General features: G+C 42.5%; 4 protein-coding genes across 4 annotated transcripts; 2 read left to right on the forward strand and 2 right to left on the reverse strand.

Annotated features, from left to right (window-relative positions):
- Positions 1–51: 51 nt before the first annotated feature.
- EAF02_003324 (uncharacterized protein) lies at positions 52–2,196 on the reverse strand (the record flags this gene model as incomplete). Its single annotated transcript, XM_038899372.1, has 1 exon — positions 52–2,196. One exon carries the CDS (start codon positions 2,194–2,196, stop codon positions 52–54), a length of 2,145 nt encoding a protein of 714 aa, XP_038760299.1.
- A 399-nt stretch (positions 2,197–2,595) lies between these two features.
- On the forward strand, positions 2,596–4,349 carry EAF02_003325 (uncharacterized protein; the record flags this gene model as incomplete). Its single annotated transcript, XM_038899373.1, has 2 exons — positions 2,596–2,823; positions 2,874–4,349. The coding sequence occupies 2 exons, from the start codon at positions 2,596–2,598 to the stop codon at positions 4,347–4,349; spliced, it is 1,704 nt and encodes a 567-aa protein (XP_038760300.1).
- Positions 4,350–5,895: 1,546 nt separating this feature from the next.
- On the forward strand, positions 5,896–7,077 carry EAF02_003326 (uncharacterized protein; the record flags this gene model as incomplete). Its single annotated transcript, XM_038899374.1, has 1 exon — positions 5,896–7,077. One exon carries the CDS (start codon positions 5,896–5,898, stop codon positions 7,075–7,077), a length of 1,182 nt encoding a protein of 393 aa, XP_038760301.1.
- Positions 7,078–10,557: 3,480 nt separating this feature from the next.
- On the reverse strand, positions 10,558–11,208 carry EAF02_003327 (uncharacterized protein; the record flags this gene model as incomplete). The annotated part of the gene is made up of 1 exon (XM_038899375.1): positions 10,558–11,208. One exon carries the CDS (start codon positions 11,206–11,208, stop codon positions 10,558–10,560), a length of 651 nt encoding a protein of 216 aa, XP_038760302.1.
- Between the last annotated feature and the right edge of the window lie 5,790 nt (positions 11,209–16,998).

Consider the following 16,998-nt stretch of genomic DNA (forward strand, 5'->3'; position numbering starts at 1 on the left):
GAGGTGGAAAAGATCCAGTCTATATGACAACGAAATTTCTCTTTTACATGTCTACAGCCAAAGACGGGATGAATAGACTTCTGAGTTGGCTATCTCTCTCAATTCCCGCTCACCGACCTCCCCCCTACACAGCCATGCAAGGGCAGAAAAATCATTTCTGATAGAAGATCCTAACCAGCTTGAATAGTGACGTATTCCAAGTCTGGGGTTAACCACTGTAGGTTTTGTAAAGCATAAAAGTCGCGCTACTGTATTGAAATCCCCAGAACTTGTGGTCCAGCTTTGCCAACAGCAGTCCTTGAATCTACTACGCAGTCGAGCGAGCGCGTAAAGTTTATGGGAATCTTCTGAACCAAAATTTCTAGTATCCCACCATCCAGACATATGCTCAAGTTCTAAGGATAGCTCTGCGAAAGAGTAGCAACTTGCTCCTGCATGATCCAATTGTGAAATGTCTCCTAAGCTCCAATTGAGTGAAAGCTTGGATGAGGCGACGGCGTACAAGTTTTCGAAAGCTTTCTGGCGTGGCGGCTTTTCGATTGAAGATGGAAGTCTCAGTCTGATATAGGTGTAAATCGATAGAATTGGACCTGGCAAATCCGAGAAGAAACGTGTCTCCCACAGCCGACGTGATGTTCTGAGACTCAAATCAGAGACTATATCACGATTGTGCCTAACATTTCTGTAAAATATTTCGTATGTCTCACTTCTAACTTCATCTCGCATTGGATTTTCCTGGAAGGATCGAATGCTCGAATAGTATATCGTGTCGAAAAACTTCCAGGGACGGGAGTCTCGGTATCTAGGTATCGGCTGCAGCGCTGCCCTAACAACCCGGAGCATCCGCCACATGTCGTTCGATGTAGGTATTTTCCCGACATCCGTTGCTTTTTTGATGGCTTTGGCTGCATCCTTGTATGCCAGATCATATGGAGGTAGATACTGGGTTATCTTTTCTCCGTCAACCAAGTGTCTGCGATTCGGTTTGCGCTTCTTACTTCCGTTATCGTAATCGCCTCGTTCATTGTCATTTTGAAACATGCGCCACAAAATAAGTCCATAGACATAGATATCGCAACGCTTCAAGTTTTCAAAATCAAAGGTCTTGAAGGAACCTTTCTCGGGGTATGCTTCTGGAGGAATCCAGCCTGGGGTTCCTGCGTATGCAAAATGCTCGGATGCTTTTGTCTTTGGGGAGTACATCCGCGATGCATCAAGACTATCAATGACGGTTGATCTTTGCCATGATTTTGACTCGGCATTGCCAAAGTCGCATAACTTTGCTGTCCAGGCCACTTCTGATTGTATCAATGAGTCATTAACAAACAACAGAACATTTTCGGGCTTCATGTCTCCGTGAGTGACATTGCCAGCGTGTAGAGCTCCCAGTCCAGTTCCTATATCGCTACAAATCTTACTGAGACTTTCGAATGATATCTTAGCATAGTTTGAGCTCGCCAAGAAGTCTGCGAGATCACAGGTGGCCTTCTCCATTACAAGCAAAGGTATTCGCGTATTAAGAGTCGTGTTAGCTTCAAAGGTATCCAAGCAGAGTCCCCATCCCCACAATCGAACTATGTTAGGATGCTCTCTATATGATTTATTGCAAAGCTTATCAATTTCTTTTTTAGCCGAACGAAGCTGGCTCTCCAGTTCTCTCGCCATATCCTGTTTTGAAAGATTTTCACCATGAGCTTCAGAAAGAAATCGACGATTGGTCAGATCTGGAGTCCATAGTGCTCGCTTTACAACAGAGTTGGCCAGTGTATCTAGCGTATCCCAAAGAATGGCTTTTTCTTGAGAGAGCTCTACATTATCGAGCTTCCGAGCACGCTTGAGCTTTGATCGAAATTCTTTTGATGCACCTGTTACTCTGAATTGAGTGCCTTTTCCAAGTTCCAAGCTAAATTCGCTATTAAGGCGAAATAATTGTGGACCTTGAATATCATTCTGCAAAATTATTTCCAAGACTTCCTTCATAGCCTCGAGGGCATCGATTGATTCACCAGAACCTTTGAAATTGCTGTATTTGGAAATTGTATGTTGTTCGTCCCACGAAGAGGGGTCGACAGTATTCGAAATCGGCATGTTGATGGTACTAGAGCTCTCGGCCATATCATCAATCTTCCAACTCAGGTCAGCATTATTGGATGTTGAACCTGATGTTGAATTTCTCTCAGCAGCCTTCTGGGACATCTGCTCAAATTTCACGATTTGTGGATGATATTATTTTGATGCACATGCACTCATATCCGTGTTATTGTCAAGCGTGTTGGTCCGCGGGAAATATGGTCGGCAAGCGACCGATCGTGTTTCAACAGCTTGTTGAGAAATGCAGTACGAAAGACAATCGCTGACTGTATATCCCATTCACCAGTTCGAAACTCATTATCAGCCTTGCTTATGAAGCTTTACAGATGACTGGGATTATCTCTAAATTGGTCCACAATGTAACCCCAATGCGGGGCTCATTAACAATGGTGCCACATTTCTCTCCAGACTCCATACTTTTCGCATCACGAACTTGAAATTATCATACTGAATGGTCCAGCATGTTATTTGTGTTTTGGTCGCGAAGTATCATGACTGGCAATTATGGATCCGTTCAGCATAACAGTCGGGGCTATGGGACTCATAACAGTCTTCAAAGAAGTCTATCTCCTCTCACGATGTATCTATCGAGCCTGTGAATCAGCAAGAGCGAGCGATGAGGAGCGTGAGAAGTTGAGACACGATTTACGATATGATTTGCTTCGCATACGATCATTTGGGCGACATTACTTGAAGAACAAAGATGTGCTTGGTTCCCATGGGCTTGATAATGTAAGATAAGAAAGAAACTCCTCATGTTGATCAATATTAACATCTCGCAGCATTGGGCTTCGATGATCTACGATATACTAGAGGAACTCCGAAAGTCTCTGGATGATTATAGAAAGTTGGACGACCCATACTACCTGCAATATTCGCCATACGTTAACGACAGCATGTATGGTACCCCCAACATTGAATTTCCTCTGGACGACCAAAACGATCCGATTCCGCCAGTAAAATTACCAGCCAAGAAGCTATCATTCAACACTTTCTTCAGTCGAACAAGGGAAACCACTAAGTTAGCAGTAAAATCAGCAAAATGGGCACTTTACGACAAGAAGCGACTCGAGTCCACGATCAGTAATTTTCGGCGGGAGACAGAAAAGTTGACGGGTCTCTTACCTCTCGCTCAATCTGCACAGGTCTCCAGGATTGATAACAAGATCGATGCACTTACAGCGACAATCAACGACCGTGATGCTCAAATTTTGGGACTGGTTCCCCACGCGAAACTTATGGAATTTAACGAACAAAATGAGGATGATTACACAGATGAAAACGAAATGAAGCAATGCAAAGTCAAGACTACTTCAGATGACAACGAACTGAGTGCAGGAACTATTGAGTTGAACCACGAAGGAGGTAATACTGCTGAACAAGAGTCGGTTCTGATTGAGCTCAAATATTACCCACCCTTGGAGGAGAATTACAATGCCACGCCAAATAATCCTGATGCTGATACCAAAACAAATGTTCGACGACTGGCAGGGCTCCTGAGTATATCGTCCACAGGATCGGAATTGCGAACTCTCCCTTTCAAATTTTACGTTCATGAGCCAGATCAAGAGCGATATGCCTTTGTATTTGGCTACCCCTTGCATGCGCTCCAATCTCAGCCAATATCTCTCCACGAACTCATCAAAACATCAACACAAGATCAACGATTTCCACTAGCCATTCGATTTCAAGTAGCCGAAATGATTGCGAAAAGCATTGGGGTATTTCATGCTGATGGCTGGGTTCACAAAAGTGTGTGTAGTCGGTCCGTCGTATTCTTCAAACAACGATCAAAGGAAAGCCTTATGCTCAGGTCTCCGTACCTTGTGGATTTTGGTTACTCACGCCCAGAAGAAGGAAAGACTTATGCACGCTATCAACAAACAACTAATAGCGATGCTCTTTACCTTCATCCTGACCGCCCTCGTATGACTTTTACCAAACTTCATGATATATATGCTCTGGGAGTAGTTCTTCTCGAGATTGCAACATGGAAGACCGCAAAGGATCATTTTGACTCTGCATTAAAGGGTCTCGATCTTGATGTCACGACTATTGATAAAGAAGAGGTCAGAGAAAAATTCCTAAGTATTGCTAAGAAGAGTATCCCTTATCATATGGGAACTACCTATATGGAAGCTGTCATTTCTTGCTTGGATGATACGTATAGAGGTCATACGGCTTCCTCGACATTTCTGGAGACATTTCAAACCGAGATTATTGAAAAGTTGAGTGCGAAGCAATTATCGTCTCGCTGAGTGATAATAAATTATCGGAACAAGAGCTTTCATAGTTGCCATGGCATGAGTTGATATTCTAAAACCCTGATAGATTAATAAAAAATTGTCTCGATAAAGATTGGTGATCCATCTATATCTCTATATCAAAGTCACTCCTTATAAAACTTTCGCCGCCGAATATCATGGTAAAGAGTCAGTCATACACATACCGAGTACATCAATCATCATTGTGAGAGTACGAATTTGTGCGGAGTTCGAAAAATTCGCGATTGGATTCCATTTCAAATGGTTATTCACTCTATTAATTACCTAGATCTGAAGTAGAATGCCAAGCTCTCAGATTTAGACTCCTGCACTCTTGACATGTGGACCCTGTTTCCGAAATTCGATCAGGCCAGTTGCTTTGACTAGATACAGATTCTGGGTAATTAAAGATCGGATTAAATTACTCGTGCTACCGGGAAGTATTGAACTCCCCCACTAAGAGATTCGGGTTAGTCCTCTTGTGGTTTACCATGTTTTGGTATGAGTCTCTAGCTAGCTTCGGGGTTGCATACTTTTCGGTCGTACGAGTAAGAACAGGAAGGTAATATTGCGCCATACTTTCGGTACTTAGTATTTGTCAACGCTGGACAAGAAGAAATGTCTTGATATTGCATCTCCCGACATAGTCTAAGGTTTATATAAACCCACCCCTGTTGAATATCGGTTGATCCAACGGCGATCGACATTTTGTGACTGGTTAGTTCAGAACCAGACAACCGCACTGAAGATCTCGGTGCATTGTTTATTGTTTAAAGTTTAAACCATTCTGATCGACGCCACGGTGTTCTTCCTATCTTGGCTATCTGGTACGTGGAGAAGTGGCGGCTCAATGTTGTGCTCGGCCGTATAGCTCTTTGACATCAACCTCATTTAGGAACAATACTTTGGTACAATTCATCAATTTTTCTCGTATCATATACTCTCAGTCCCCTCGTAATTTTAAAAAAGAGGAAGAAATGGTTCTTATCTCCACCATCCCACTATTCTCTGGTTGAGCGTCAACGAGCTTATGAATTTTGAGAAGGCTATTCTTACCTTACAAGGCGGTTTGCTAACATTCGAAAAATCCAGCGGAAACATGCACTCTAGCTTAGTGACGGCGCCACAACTTGGACTAGTATTACAATAGCTTCGGGGGTGGCTATAGCTCATTCTTAGGCACTTTGAACTTCCAGTTACTATCAAAGCAGCTAAAAACATTCCGTGAAAAGTCAAGCAACGGGATATCCGACACCAATTATCATTGCAAAAGTCGATATCGGTATCTTTGAACTTTTAATCAAGTTTCAGAACCTCAATTCGAATTCGAGGACATGGTAGATAGTCTTGCGATTTATCTTGTATAAGTACATGTCAAATCCTCTCGGTATAATTTGTTTTCCATTATCCATCACAGTATCCTCAGCTCACTCCTTCATTCTCTAAACTTTCCATTCACTTCTTAACAATTTTCAAACACTCTCGTTGAGTTCATATTCAAACCTTCTTTTCAAATCTTAATAGATCCTTCTCCTTAAAAATGCGTTTTACCGATTTCGCCCTGGTTGCATTGACTGCTGCAGGTGCCAACGCCGCTCCTCATCCTCAAAAGATTGACTTCAAGTCCCTCAACCCTGTTGTACAATCCGTTCAAAGTGTACCAGTCGGTATTACTTCCGAGGTCGTCACATATAATCCTACTGCTGCTACCTCCTCCGCCGCCGCAGCTGTTACCACAAGTTCAGCTGTCAAGGCAACAGCAACTACATTGGCCACAAAACGGGAAGCTGGTCAACTCGAGACCAGAGACGGTGATTGCTCAACCCAACCAGCAACTGTCTATACTGGAACCAACCCAGCAGATGATCCAGATTCTTTTTTAGCTTATCAGCCATTTGCCGATGCAGCCAATAGCGCCGCAACTCCATCTGGCTTTACTAGATCTTTCGTCAACCTTAAAGCATCCAACAATGCTTTGAAGTACATGGGATTCACACAATTGCCTACATACGATACAAATGTCTGCGCTAGCAAGTGTTCCGACATCGCTGGATGCAATGCCTTCAACATTTACTTTGAACGCGACCCATCTGTCGATCCAGGTGCTTCTTGCACAAACCCGTCTTCTATGACCAACGTCAAATGTGTCTTCTGGGGTGGTGCAATCGATGCCAAAACTGCAGTCAACGATGGTCAATGGCGTAGCACATTCCGTGTTGTCATTGCAGGATCAAACGGTTACAATGTCAATTCATTCCCAACACCAGCTGGATATAATCCTCCTACATCCCTTGCAGGCGCTTCTATCAATGCTCCATTGGATTGCAACAAGGCTGATACTTACCTCGGATCTCGTTTCTTCACTGATACACCATTCGATGTCAGCCTTTGCACAGCAGCTTGTGATGCCACCACTGCATTTAATGTCGCTCATCCACCTGCAAATGGCAGTGTACAAACTTGTCAATTCATCAATACCTACATCCTTTACTTGAATGGTGTTGCTCAAGGCCAAGCTTGTGCTATGTATACCGACTCATGGGATACCAGTTATGCTGTTAACACTGGTTATACTAGTGGAACTGACGTTTACACTATCGATTCCTCTTACACCTTGTCCAACTCTATCAATCCAAACTACGCAGCAAACTGCAAGGTTGCAGCTAGCTCAAGTTCAAGCGTTGCTAGCAACTCAACTCTCGCTCGTCGGGCTGCACACTAAATAGATCTCTGTACTCTTCAGATATCCACAAGCAGCTGGGGTAGTGGATTGTTCATCAGAGGTCCCATGCACACTGCTGCTTATTTGTCATTTGTTAGGGTTCAGAAATAATTCTCTTTGTATGAATAGTCCGCGGACTATTTGTAGACAATATGTTTATCTTTTGTGATTTTTAAGGGGTGGAAATTGGCGGGATGATTTAAGGCATTATTATTTACATGAGTAATAATACTAGAATGTTGTTTTTATAAATCTACGCTTGAATTGTTTGCAACCCCCGAAAATGATTTCCACTAGTGAATGCTTCAAAGTTAAACTAATTTACCTAAGGTTTTTGAATGATCTTGTTGTCAAGATTGCTAGGATATCTCAATAATATGACTTCGAATGCTATATTTTCAAAGGAAATCTTGCATGCATAGCCCCATGAAAACTTCTCTACAACCGGTTTTGAATATTGCCTGGCAGGCGAAGGTGATATCAGGTCGTAATCTACCCCTAATCCTTCCGAGCTAGGAAATCGTCTATCGAATGTACTTGGACCTAGGATTTATTCTTTCCTTAACCATTAGATATGAGCATCTTAGGCCTTTTGACAATGAATTGTGTTATTCTCCGCATGTGCGTAGGATATGCGAGTGCAAGATGAGAGGCGCGCTAGATCAGCGGGATTTTATAGATATTGGCCGATTCGAAGGAACAACGTGCCACAAATAAAAGATAATAATGGAGTCTTTCTTTATACACATATAGACATTTCTTTCTATTGAATACCACTGAATCGATATTTCTGATTAGCAGGCCTTCAAGGTAGGGTAGGATACCCCAATCCCAATGGCCCCCAGAACCCACATTTAGCCAATATATTGATGGTTCGCCGCCCATCATTTTTCGAATCTATACATCTCATAAAGCTCAATGCGAATATGTAGCAGCCCGGAAGAGAATAAGCCACAAGAAGATGCAAGTTGCCTCACAAGCCTCTATCTCACAGATTGCTTAAAGAAATGCAAATAGAAGATGAAGGTTACCCCTCAAACTTCCAAGCCACAGAACACTTTGCGCCAAACCACCAAAAGATGAAAGTTTCCTCTCAAGCTTTTACACATCCCGATTAGCCATGTGAATGGAAGTTAAGTCAAAGAGAATGAGAGTTTCCTTTCAGTTCTCTATACCATTCATAAGAATGATCCACAAGAAGATGCGAGTTGCCCCACAAGCCCCTAAACCACAAATAAATCGAGTAAGCCACAAGAAGATGTGAGTTGCCTCACAAGCCTCTAAACCACAAAGTTTTCAACGTGCCGTGTCTAAAAAAACCCCCGAAAGGGAAAAAAAACACAAGAAGATGCGAGATTCCCCACAAGCTTCTAAACCATGAATGTGATGATGTAATACAAGACGATGCAAGTTTCCTCACAATAATCCAAACCACAATTCCCATGCGAGTAGAGTCAGAGTCCCACAAGTCCAAATCCCATAAGCCGAATATAATATGTCAAATACCACAAGTCAACGTGCCCACATGTTCTCAGACAAGACCATCGATCTCATCTGGCCAAAAGAACAAGAGATTTCTCATGCCTGTGCTACTCCCAGGGTAAACCGCTTTCGAAGAGCAATGGATCATGAGAGCAATCAAGGTACAAGCAGCATTAGAGCTGAAGATAGCCAATATTCCCACTGTGCCCTGTATAATTTTAGCAAGTGACTCAGAAGAAAGTGAGAGAATGGATAAGGAAGTGAAGGGACGGAATTAGAATACTTAGCTTTGGAATGATATGGTGAGGAAAAGGGAAGAGAAAGAAAGGAAAAACACTGGGGGACGAAGGTGTTTAAATGAATTCTATAGCTAGCGCTGAAGATCTACCCATGAACTAAAATTGATTAGCCTCAATTATTCGTAGTAGTCATTATTTATCCGATATTATCGATGACTTCATTCAAGTTTTTTTCTTCAGTAGTCTGGCACTAAGAAGGTTTATGTTGTTAGCAAATGCCAAAGTTAAATTCGCTACTGCGGCTACTAATTATTGTCACCGCAGCCGGAACGATAGCAACTATTTATAATAGGCCGTAACACTTTAATATGTTCCGACCATATAATTGGCTGTATGAAAATAATCAATATCTGATTTTGTATTAAAAGCAGAAACCCAAAATTGAGTATAGATGATTCGTCCAAGAAAATTATGATTAGCCCCTGCATCTCGGCACAGATTTCGGCAAGGACTTCGATTCCCATCGTGAGATGAACTCTGGTGATGAAAGATCTGACTGTGTCGATTATTATACTTGATTATAGACAGAAGTTTCAGACGGATTGGATAATATGGGACTGACATTCGAGGTATACCTTGATTGGAATTGTACATTAAGCCTTTGAACGATGCACGAGTTTACTTAAATCATGATGTAAGGGCTCACGACGCCAGTTATTTTCATTTTGGAAGTACGGAAATCAAGTTGGAAGTACGAGGTATCGATGAGACGAAAACAACACGGTGTTAGATGTCTAGGTAGGTATCTAGTGACATGATTTGAGAAGAGGACATGAGAGGATTATGTTTTATTTTTGTACATAGGTAGTTAATCGAAGCATGAATTTCGCCTCTCTTTCAATATCATAGACCCTTGGTTGGGAATATGTGACTGTCATGATTCTCAGGACGCTTCTGATAAAGAATGAGAACGTATCTCTAAACACTAACACCTCACCCCCCCCCCCCCCCCCCCTTCCATTTTAGGACATATCAAGGGTGTCTGTTGACGATTTACTTGATCAGCAAATATCGGAACAGCAAAATAAGTTGGGATACATGACCTCTATCTACGGTGTGGCACGAGTATAAAAAATTTCAATATCAAGCCATCGTGGGTAGTGATGTAATAGGAGTATGAATGGTCTTGAGTACCATCCATTAAGGCCGATTAATCTACTATAACCGTTGTTAGAGAATATATCTTAAAAAGAGAGAACGATGAAAGTACTGGCCTTCGTATTTCTGTCAAAAAGAAAAATAATGTTTTTTATTGGGCTTTAAACATCACTTGATGTGCTTCTCCCATGAGCTCCACGGAATTCCGAGGAGGATCTCCAAATGGAGGTATCTCAAGCAAGCCAACTCCCGCTGTAGGATGATATCCTAGAATCCCAAATGAACTTTTTTTTTTTTTTTAATGTCAAACGCTGAAGTCATAGTGAGATGACAGAAAAAGCCGACGCCCACATAAGCCAACTCCCACCATTCGAAAGCCCACAAAGTCAACGCCCGCAAATCGCTGAAGCCATCTTTAGATGACAGAGAAAGTAAAAAGCCCACACAAAGCCAACGCCCGCGAAAAAGAAACAAGACTAAACCCACAGATTCAACGCCCACAAAGCCATTGCCCGCAAAAAGATCAAACCCACAAAGCCAACTCCCGCAAAAAAAGACTAAGCCCACAGATTCAACGCCCACACGAAGCCAACTCCCCAAATTAAACGCACAAAAGGTCGATTCCATAAACTTCCAATAGGAATCGCGCCTTCGCGCGTTTATACTCATCACCCCACATATAGCGGACGTCCAGCTCTGGAAAGAAGAGGAGTCCGCGGCGGACCAAAGATTTTGGATCCGGTGCATTCGAAAATGGTGGTTCGCCGCTGCAACGACCACTCTGTCCTTCCGCGGAGGCTACCGAAGCGTCCTCCAAAGAGCTAAAGACCACTGGAACAACACTCTGGCAACTTTTAGAAAAGATTGCCTGCCTCAATCCGGGTCTAAGGATTCCCGTTACTCCCCCACGGGACGATACCGAGTGCCGGCTGACTGCCCGCCCAGCCGGTCTTACAGAGGCTGTGGCGCGAATCCACTCCTCGATTGGTACAGGATCACTCCACTTGATCACCTGCGTAGGGGCCTCCAAAAGAGAAGCCTCCTCGGCATGTTCCAGCCTTGCCCGGGCCGCCACGTCATTGATCAACCAGTTGATGTAGCGTGTTACCGCCAATCTTCTGGTAGAAAAGTAATCGGAGACGAACTCCGGACGCCAGACTTTTTCATCCGCAACGCAGAACGATGGGATGCAGAGCTCCACAGCTCTGGTCGAGGGGCCATAGTGACAAAAGCCCGGTTGGAGGAAAGCCATCTTTTCTCCTTGTCTCAGTGTGTATTGAGACGAAATATTGAAAATGGTGGGTAGACCGAAATACCCGAGTGTTAAAACAGGCAAATTTGAGATGATTTGTGATTTAAAGAAGCAAGAACTGTATCTTTCTGTGTGTATACTCTAATTTGTGATTTGTTTTGACGATGGAGAGAAAAAAAAAGGAAACAAGAAATGAGGGCGGGGGAGGCATACCTATATACAGCTCGCTGAAAAGTTCCCCCCACAAGTACTCCTCACTCTAAAGCAAATATTTCTTCAATTACGACATGATAAATCAAGCTGTTTAATGTACCACTGGGCCACTGAGCCCTACAATACACTAGTATTGAATGGAAGATCTTTTGCTAATCAGAAGTATATCTTAGTGTATAGTGGATCACTCGGTCTATCATACCTAACGGGGAAGGAGCGAGATATCTATTGTCTAGATTAAATATAGTAATTACGAGACTGCGATTTGCTGAGTTTATTTTGGTGATTCAATTGAACTGAAGGTTTCATACTAATTCAATGTACTAAGTTCTTGGGTTGTTTGAGATGAATTCAGTACTCCAAATACTTCAAGTGTATGGACCAGAGATAATCAATCAAAGGGCCTAAGTAACTAGAGATCTTTAATTGTATAAGTGATAACGAGTGTCTCAATTGGCCATAAAGTACCACATTCATTCAGTATCTTAGCTAATCCCAAAGTACCATACAGATCTAATATCTCAAATCATTCCAGAAAATGCAATGTGCTTAACAATCTACACTTTATCAACAATTCAAAGTTCCAGACTAGTCTATTAATTAACAAGCCCAAGTTGTCAGACTAAAGAATATGCTTTTAGAACCCTAAAAATTAAGGGAAGGCGCGACCCCTTTAGCTTCAACCTTAAGCGAATTATAATCAGGCCCCACTTCCCGGAATTCACAGAAGAAGTAACGGTCTGAGATAGATAGGTGAGTAAATGTTTTGGTAGATTTGAATAGAGAACTCTGTTATATGATATGAATTGTGTTCTCTCAGCTACTTGAATTACTCCATGACTGACAGGAAATGTAGTATTAGCAGTCAGTTTTGACACACGAGACTTTAGTGACGTCACCATCGCAGCCCTAGGGATTGATTCACAGCAATATTAAACTGAAGATCAACTGCTACGAGTAATTACGAGTATTTGCAATACTTTTCAGAAGAAATAATAGGCGGTTGCGGACTGTAGATCTTATGACAGTCATGCTCCTTGACGGATCCAAGGTTTTGGGTACATCGATCGATACGATTCGTACAGAAATTATGACCCACAAAGCTTGAAGAACTACGAGCACCTGCCAAATCAATGTTTGGTACTCGGCCGATACAGCATAGCTTTATCCGCCACCATAAATTATAGCAAATGACATGTCATCAACGCTCGGTAATTCCCTACAGTCTATGTCCCGATATCATTTTGGCCATCTAGATCCTTTCTTATCACAGCCTACCCCAAGTAGATGGCAGTGATGGACTCGGCGCAAAACATCACTTTGACTTTGTGGCTTTTAATTTTCTCCTTGGGACTGCTTTCTGGCTACCATATTCTATGGCTACCATCGCAATGAATAGCAGTAGCACAAGGAGAACACTTAATCGACACAGCAAAGAGGGTTCCAAAAGACCCATACAAAAAGCTACACTTTTATAGAATGGGATGGAGTACTGACAATAACCGCAGCGAGCATCTATACTAGCGCCCTCAGAACAAGTTATCACCGTACGAACACAACAGATAAGACTTTCAGAACGGAATCGTGTTGTGACCAAGGAACAACATCGCTAACAACCACAAAACATAGGCAGAAATCAACTCATCACTCCGACACCCATCAAACCTAGCGGCCTCATCATTGCAGCCCCAATAATGACGATTATCCGCGCAAAATAACGCACACTCATTGATGTTATGAAACAATGGGCTGGTAAATAGTCATTGATATTTCCTCTACAAGGCTATTGTTACCAGCGCAGCTGAGTCTACGGTGCTCTTTCGTTCGCAAGGGTCGAACCCCAATCGAGACACAGTTTTATTAAGAAGTCTGCGAATTCCCCTAACACTTGTCTGCGAAACTCCGCGAGTGTACCAGAGTCCATCCACCCCCCTCCACCTCCCTCTCCCACGGAGAACAATTTCTGCAGTCGAAATTGATCCCTTATTGTATTTCAGAACTCACAGTTCGGCCATGATCTTTCTGTTTAACGGGTGTGTGGATGTTGTCTTCCCGGTCTGATAGTTGATATTCCTCCACAGCAAGATTTCAGAAAGTATGAAGCTTTGACGTGTATAAATCTGCGAATAGATGGTATCCGCTGCATTATGATTGGCGTCTTAGTTGGAGGGGGATATCAGGCTATCTGTTTGTGGAGTCGTAACTGTGTTGAAAGAGGATTATACGTTGAAGAGTCAGTCTCAGAATAGAGATTACACTTAAAGTGTACTTGGTTCGAATTATTTTGTGCACTGATTTCCGACCCTCAACACGTTAGCTTGACCGTTGCAAATCATGATCAGACTTTGTTTTGCAGTTCAATCTGACTGAACCCTCGCTTGGGCACTCGCCCTTTACACTTGGATTCAATTGTGCATCAAAATATTCCCTGACCCAGAACCATCTCCTGATTGGCATGACCGCTGTCAAATCCAGCGTAGAAGATCTCGCACTACTGTGCACCGTAAACTCAAACAATTCATATTTGAAATCCGTGTGCATGTTGAATGCTTGGCTATCTGTCTGAATTCACGAATTAAGAACTGCGCAATGGTCATGAGTACGGTCCCCGTTTCCTCAAACTCCTCGCCCTCCTTTGCGCATGTTGAATACAGCGGGTGGTGGTAGATAGTTGTTGGTGACACTCGATTGTTACCACACAAGTTTGACCTCTAGACGAACAATTCCGGCTTTGAAAAAGAATGGAAGAAAGGGAATCCTCAGACTTAATCCACCTGATTGCGGGAATAGCTGCAAGAAAATGAAAGCACTCGCAAGATTTGATTGCCCGGCGAGGATCCTCAAAGGTAGAAAGTGAGCCTCTTTGAGACAAAGAGCTGTCCACATCACAGAACATTGAGCTTTTATTTAGAGACCGACTAAAGCTTCAGTACAGAAGGCATAAATAGCAATTAATACAATGGTAGTTTTGATATCGGGCTTATTAGGCGACCGATTTTTTGCTCAACAGAGAGCGGTTGGTGGAGAAACTCGAGGAATTCCCAAACAAGCAAGACCAGATGATTTTCATCAACTGGCAAACTGCATCGAGAGGAAATTTGAAAGTGTTATCGAGAAGGATAGGGCCGGATACTGTGAGAAGATATTCGGTTCCGAGCCAAGGTATTAACAACACCCAAGAGTTATTATGAGATAAACATTGTGTACTGTTGAGAAAGTAAGAGTCAACAGAGTCTTCACAGAATTCTGTGCAGCTATCTTTGAATTGAAGATCGAGTGTATCAAGATGACCTCGTAACTGAGTTGCGATGTTACTTGCGACCAAGGTATCCATCGAGGAAAACAAAAGCGTATTCGACCTCTGACACGAACTCTCTGGCGCAAAAGAAAAAGCCCCCAAAATAATACTAAGAAGAATGGAAAACAGGGGGTGTTCTTACATGTTGGTACTCTTGGTCTAGGGAAGGAAGAAAGAAGATCGAGAGACGCGAGATTTAGTTTTATTATGTGCGGAACTCTTGAGGCGGGTCACGTGATAATTGACCGACGTTAGTAATTGAACAAATCACAAGAATTCCGCCATTTATGTCTTTGGTTAGATTTTACGCGCAGTAAAGATGATTTGCGAGGCCTCATACGTGGCTTTGTGAGTGAGGTTTCAGTTTATCGTCACCATGTTCATGCGAGAATTGGAATATGTACTGCAACGTGATGTGAAAATAAATAATCACTTCAAGTGTTAGTAAGACCAATCGCAACTAACCTTTTACTTCCGCCCTATGGCTGGATCATAGGAGAAGTTAGGGGTTGAGATCTAGTAGTGTTGTTTGTCGTATCTTGAAAGCGATCAAGTCACCCCTTCAATCTCAAATCCATCCCAATGACAACTTCAAATCCACTACTCCTGTAGCCAGCACTTGCGAACAGTCGAGACTTTCAAAATGGGCGTAGAGAAGGAATTCTCCACTATTTTAGTATTGCATGATCAGGATCATATCAAAAGTATGGCAGCAAGGTCTCGTGAAGAAAACTTGTGTAAAACACACAGCAAGAGCTACAGCGATGACCACAAGCCATTGATCTACTCGTGAATATTACAAGCATACACTTCGAGTCAAGAACTTTCCATTATACTCATGAACCAATTAAGTAGGCCCTTTCTATCATCTTAAATCTTGTGTCACCTTGATGGAGTCTGGTCTTGTTCGAGAGTTGGCTAGTGGTCGATGTAAGAAGATATTGAAGTATATTGAGGATCTGGGAGAGAGTGATGGAGAGAAATAAGCAGGTGTGTAAAACTCTCCCAATAAGATTCGGGGAATATATCGATGATCTCTGAACTGAAAGAGCCAAATTTCCTGTCTCACCCACTATCACGGCTGTTATACTTCTGAGAACGCTTGATAGATCCGCATGAAAGAGCAGGGAGTTTTGTATGTTTGACTCGAAACGCATTAATCTCACGATTTCTTCCAAAAATTCAGGTGTCTCGAACTATTCTGTATGCTGCTATGCGTTTGATAAAAAAGTGCGTTGTAAAATAGCTATGAAAAATTTATAGAACGATAATAATAGCAAGCTAATTCCGTCGTCTTGAATCTGCTTGTCATAAAAGAGAAATTGATCATGATGACAATGAAGCGGAAGCAGCAGCAGTGAGTGAAGATATTTTCGACTTCAAAAAAGTTAAGTTGACAATAGATCTTTCCAAATAAAAACACATAAATACGGCACTGGCCAAGACTTGCGAATAGCTCGTTCTCACATGAGGTAAAGTATGAAAATTCCAAACCACGAAACAAAAAGTAAAGCGCTTGCAAGGTGATCTTGGAACACCATGTTATGATACTGTGTATATTGTAACAACCCCGACCACAGAAGAACATGCATGATCGTACCCGAGGCTCTCATATAAATAGAGAAATAGCAGCAGTGAATACAGCGAGCCCTAGCTCTTAAAAAACTACGCATCCCCTCACAGTGTATACTTGACATGAATCTTCCATCACCGTTTCTTCTAGCAGCCATCATTTGTCCTTCTCCCCATTACCTCACATTTCTTTACTCCCCTCCCTCACCACCCATATCAGAGTCCCCCTATAACATAAAACAAAAAAAAACACCTCCCCCATCTGCAATGCATTACACAATCCGGAGCTCCCATAAACCCCACAACATCCACCAGATCTGCCAATAACCCAGCACACCTTCGCTCGCAAATTCCCACCCACCTATTATAACTGGCACTCCCCATCTATCATCCAATCTATCAATCCCAAAATTCTTCTCATAATGGCAACCAGAATCCATACCGGTACCCATCTCATACCCAAATGAAAGCAAATCCTCACACTTGCAGCAAAAATCATGTGAAACTTTCAGCTGTTCGACATTCATCATACTTCTTCCCGCCTCATCGTTTCAATTTTCCTCCCTATCTCTACCAAAGTAAAAGATTGAGAAACCATTCAAACTTCAGAGCTGTCGGCTCCTTGAAAGTCACCAACTATAAACGTCCGAATATTATTTTCGACACCCGTGAAGGTTCTTTCAGCACAAGTTAATAGCCACTTAGCT

Source organism: Botrytis sinoallii (genome assembly GCF_014898435.1).
Source record: "Botrytis sinoallii strain Bc 23 chromosome Unknown BSIN_005, whole genome shotgun sequence".
NCBI classification, from domain to species: Eukaryota; Fungi; Ascomycota; class Leotiomycetes; order Helotiales; family Sclerotiniaceae; genus Botrytis; species Botrytis sinoallii.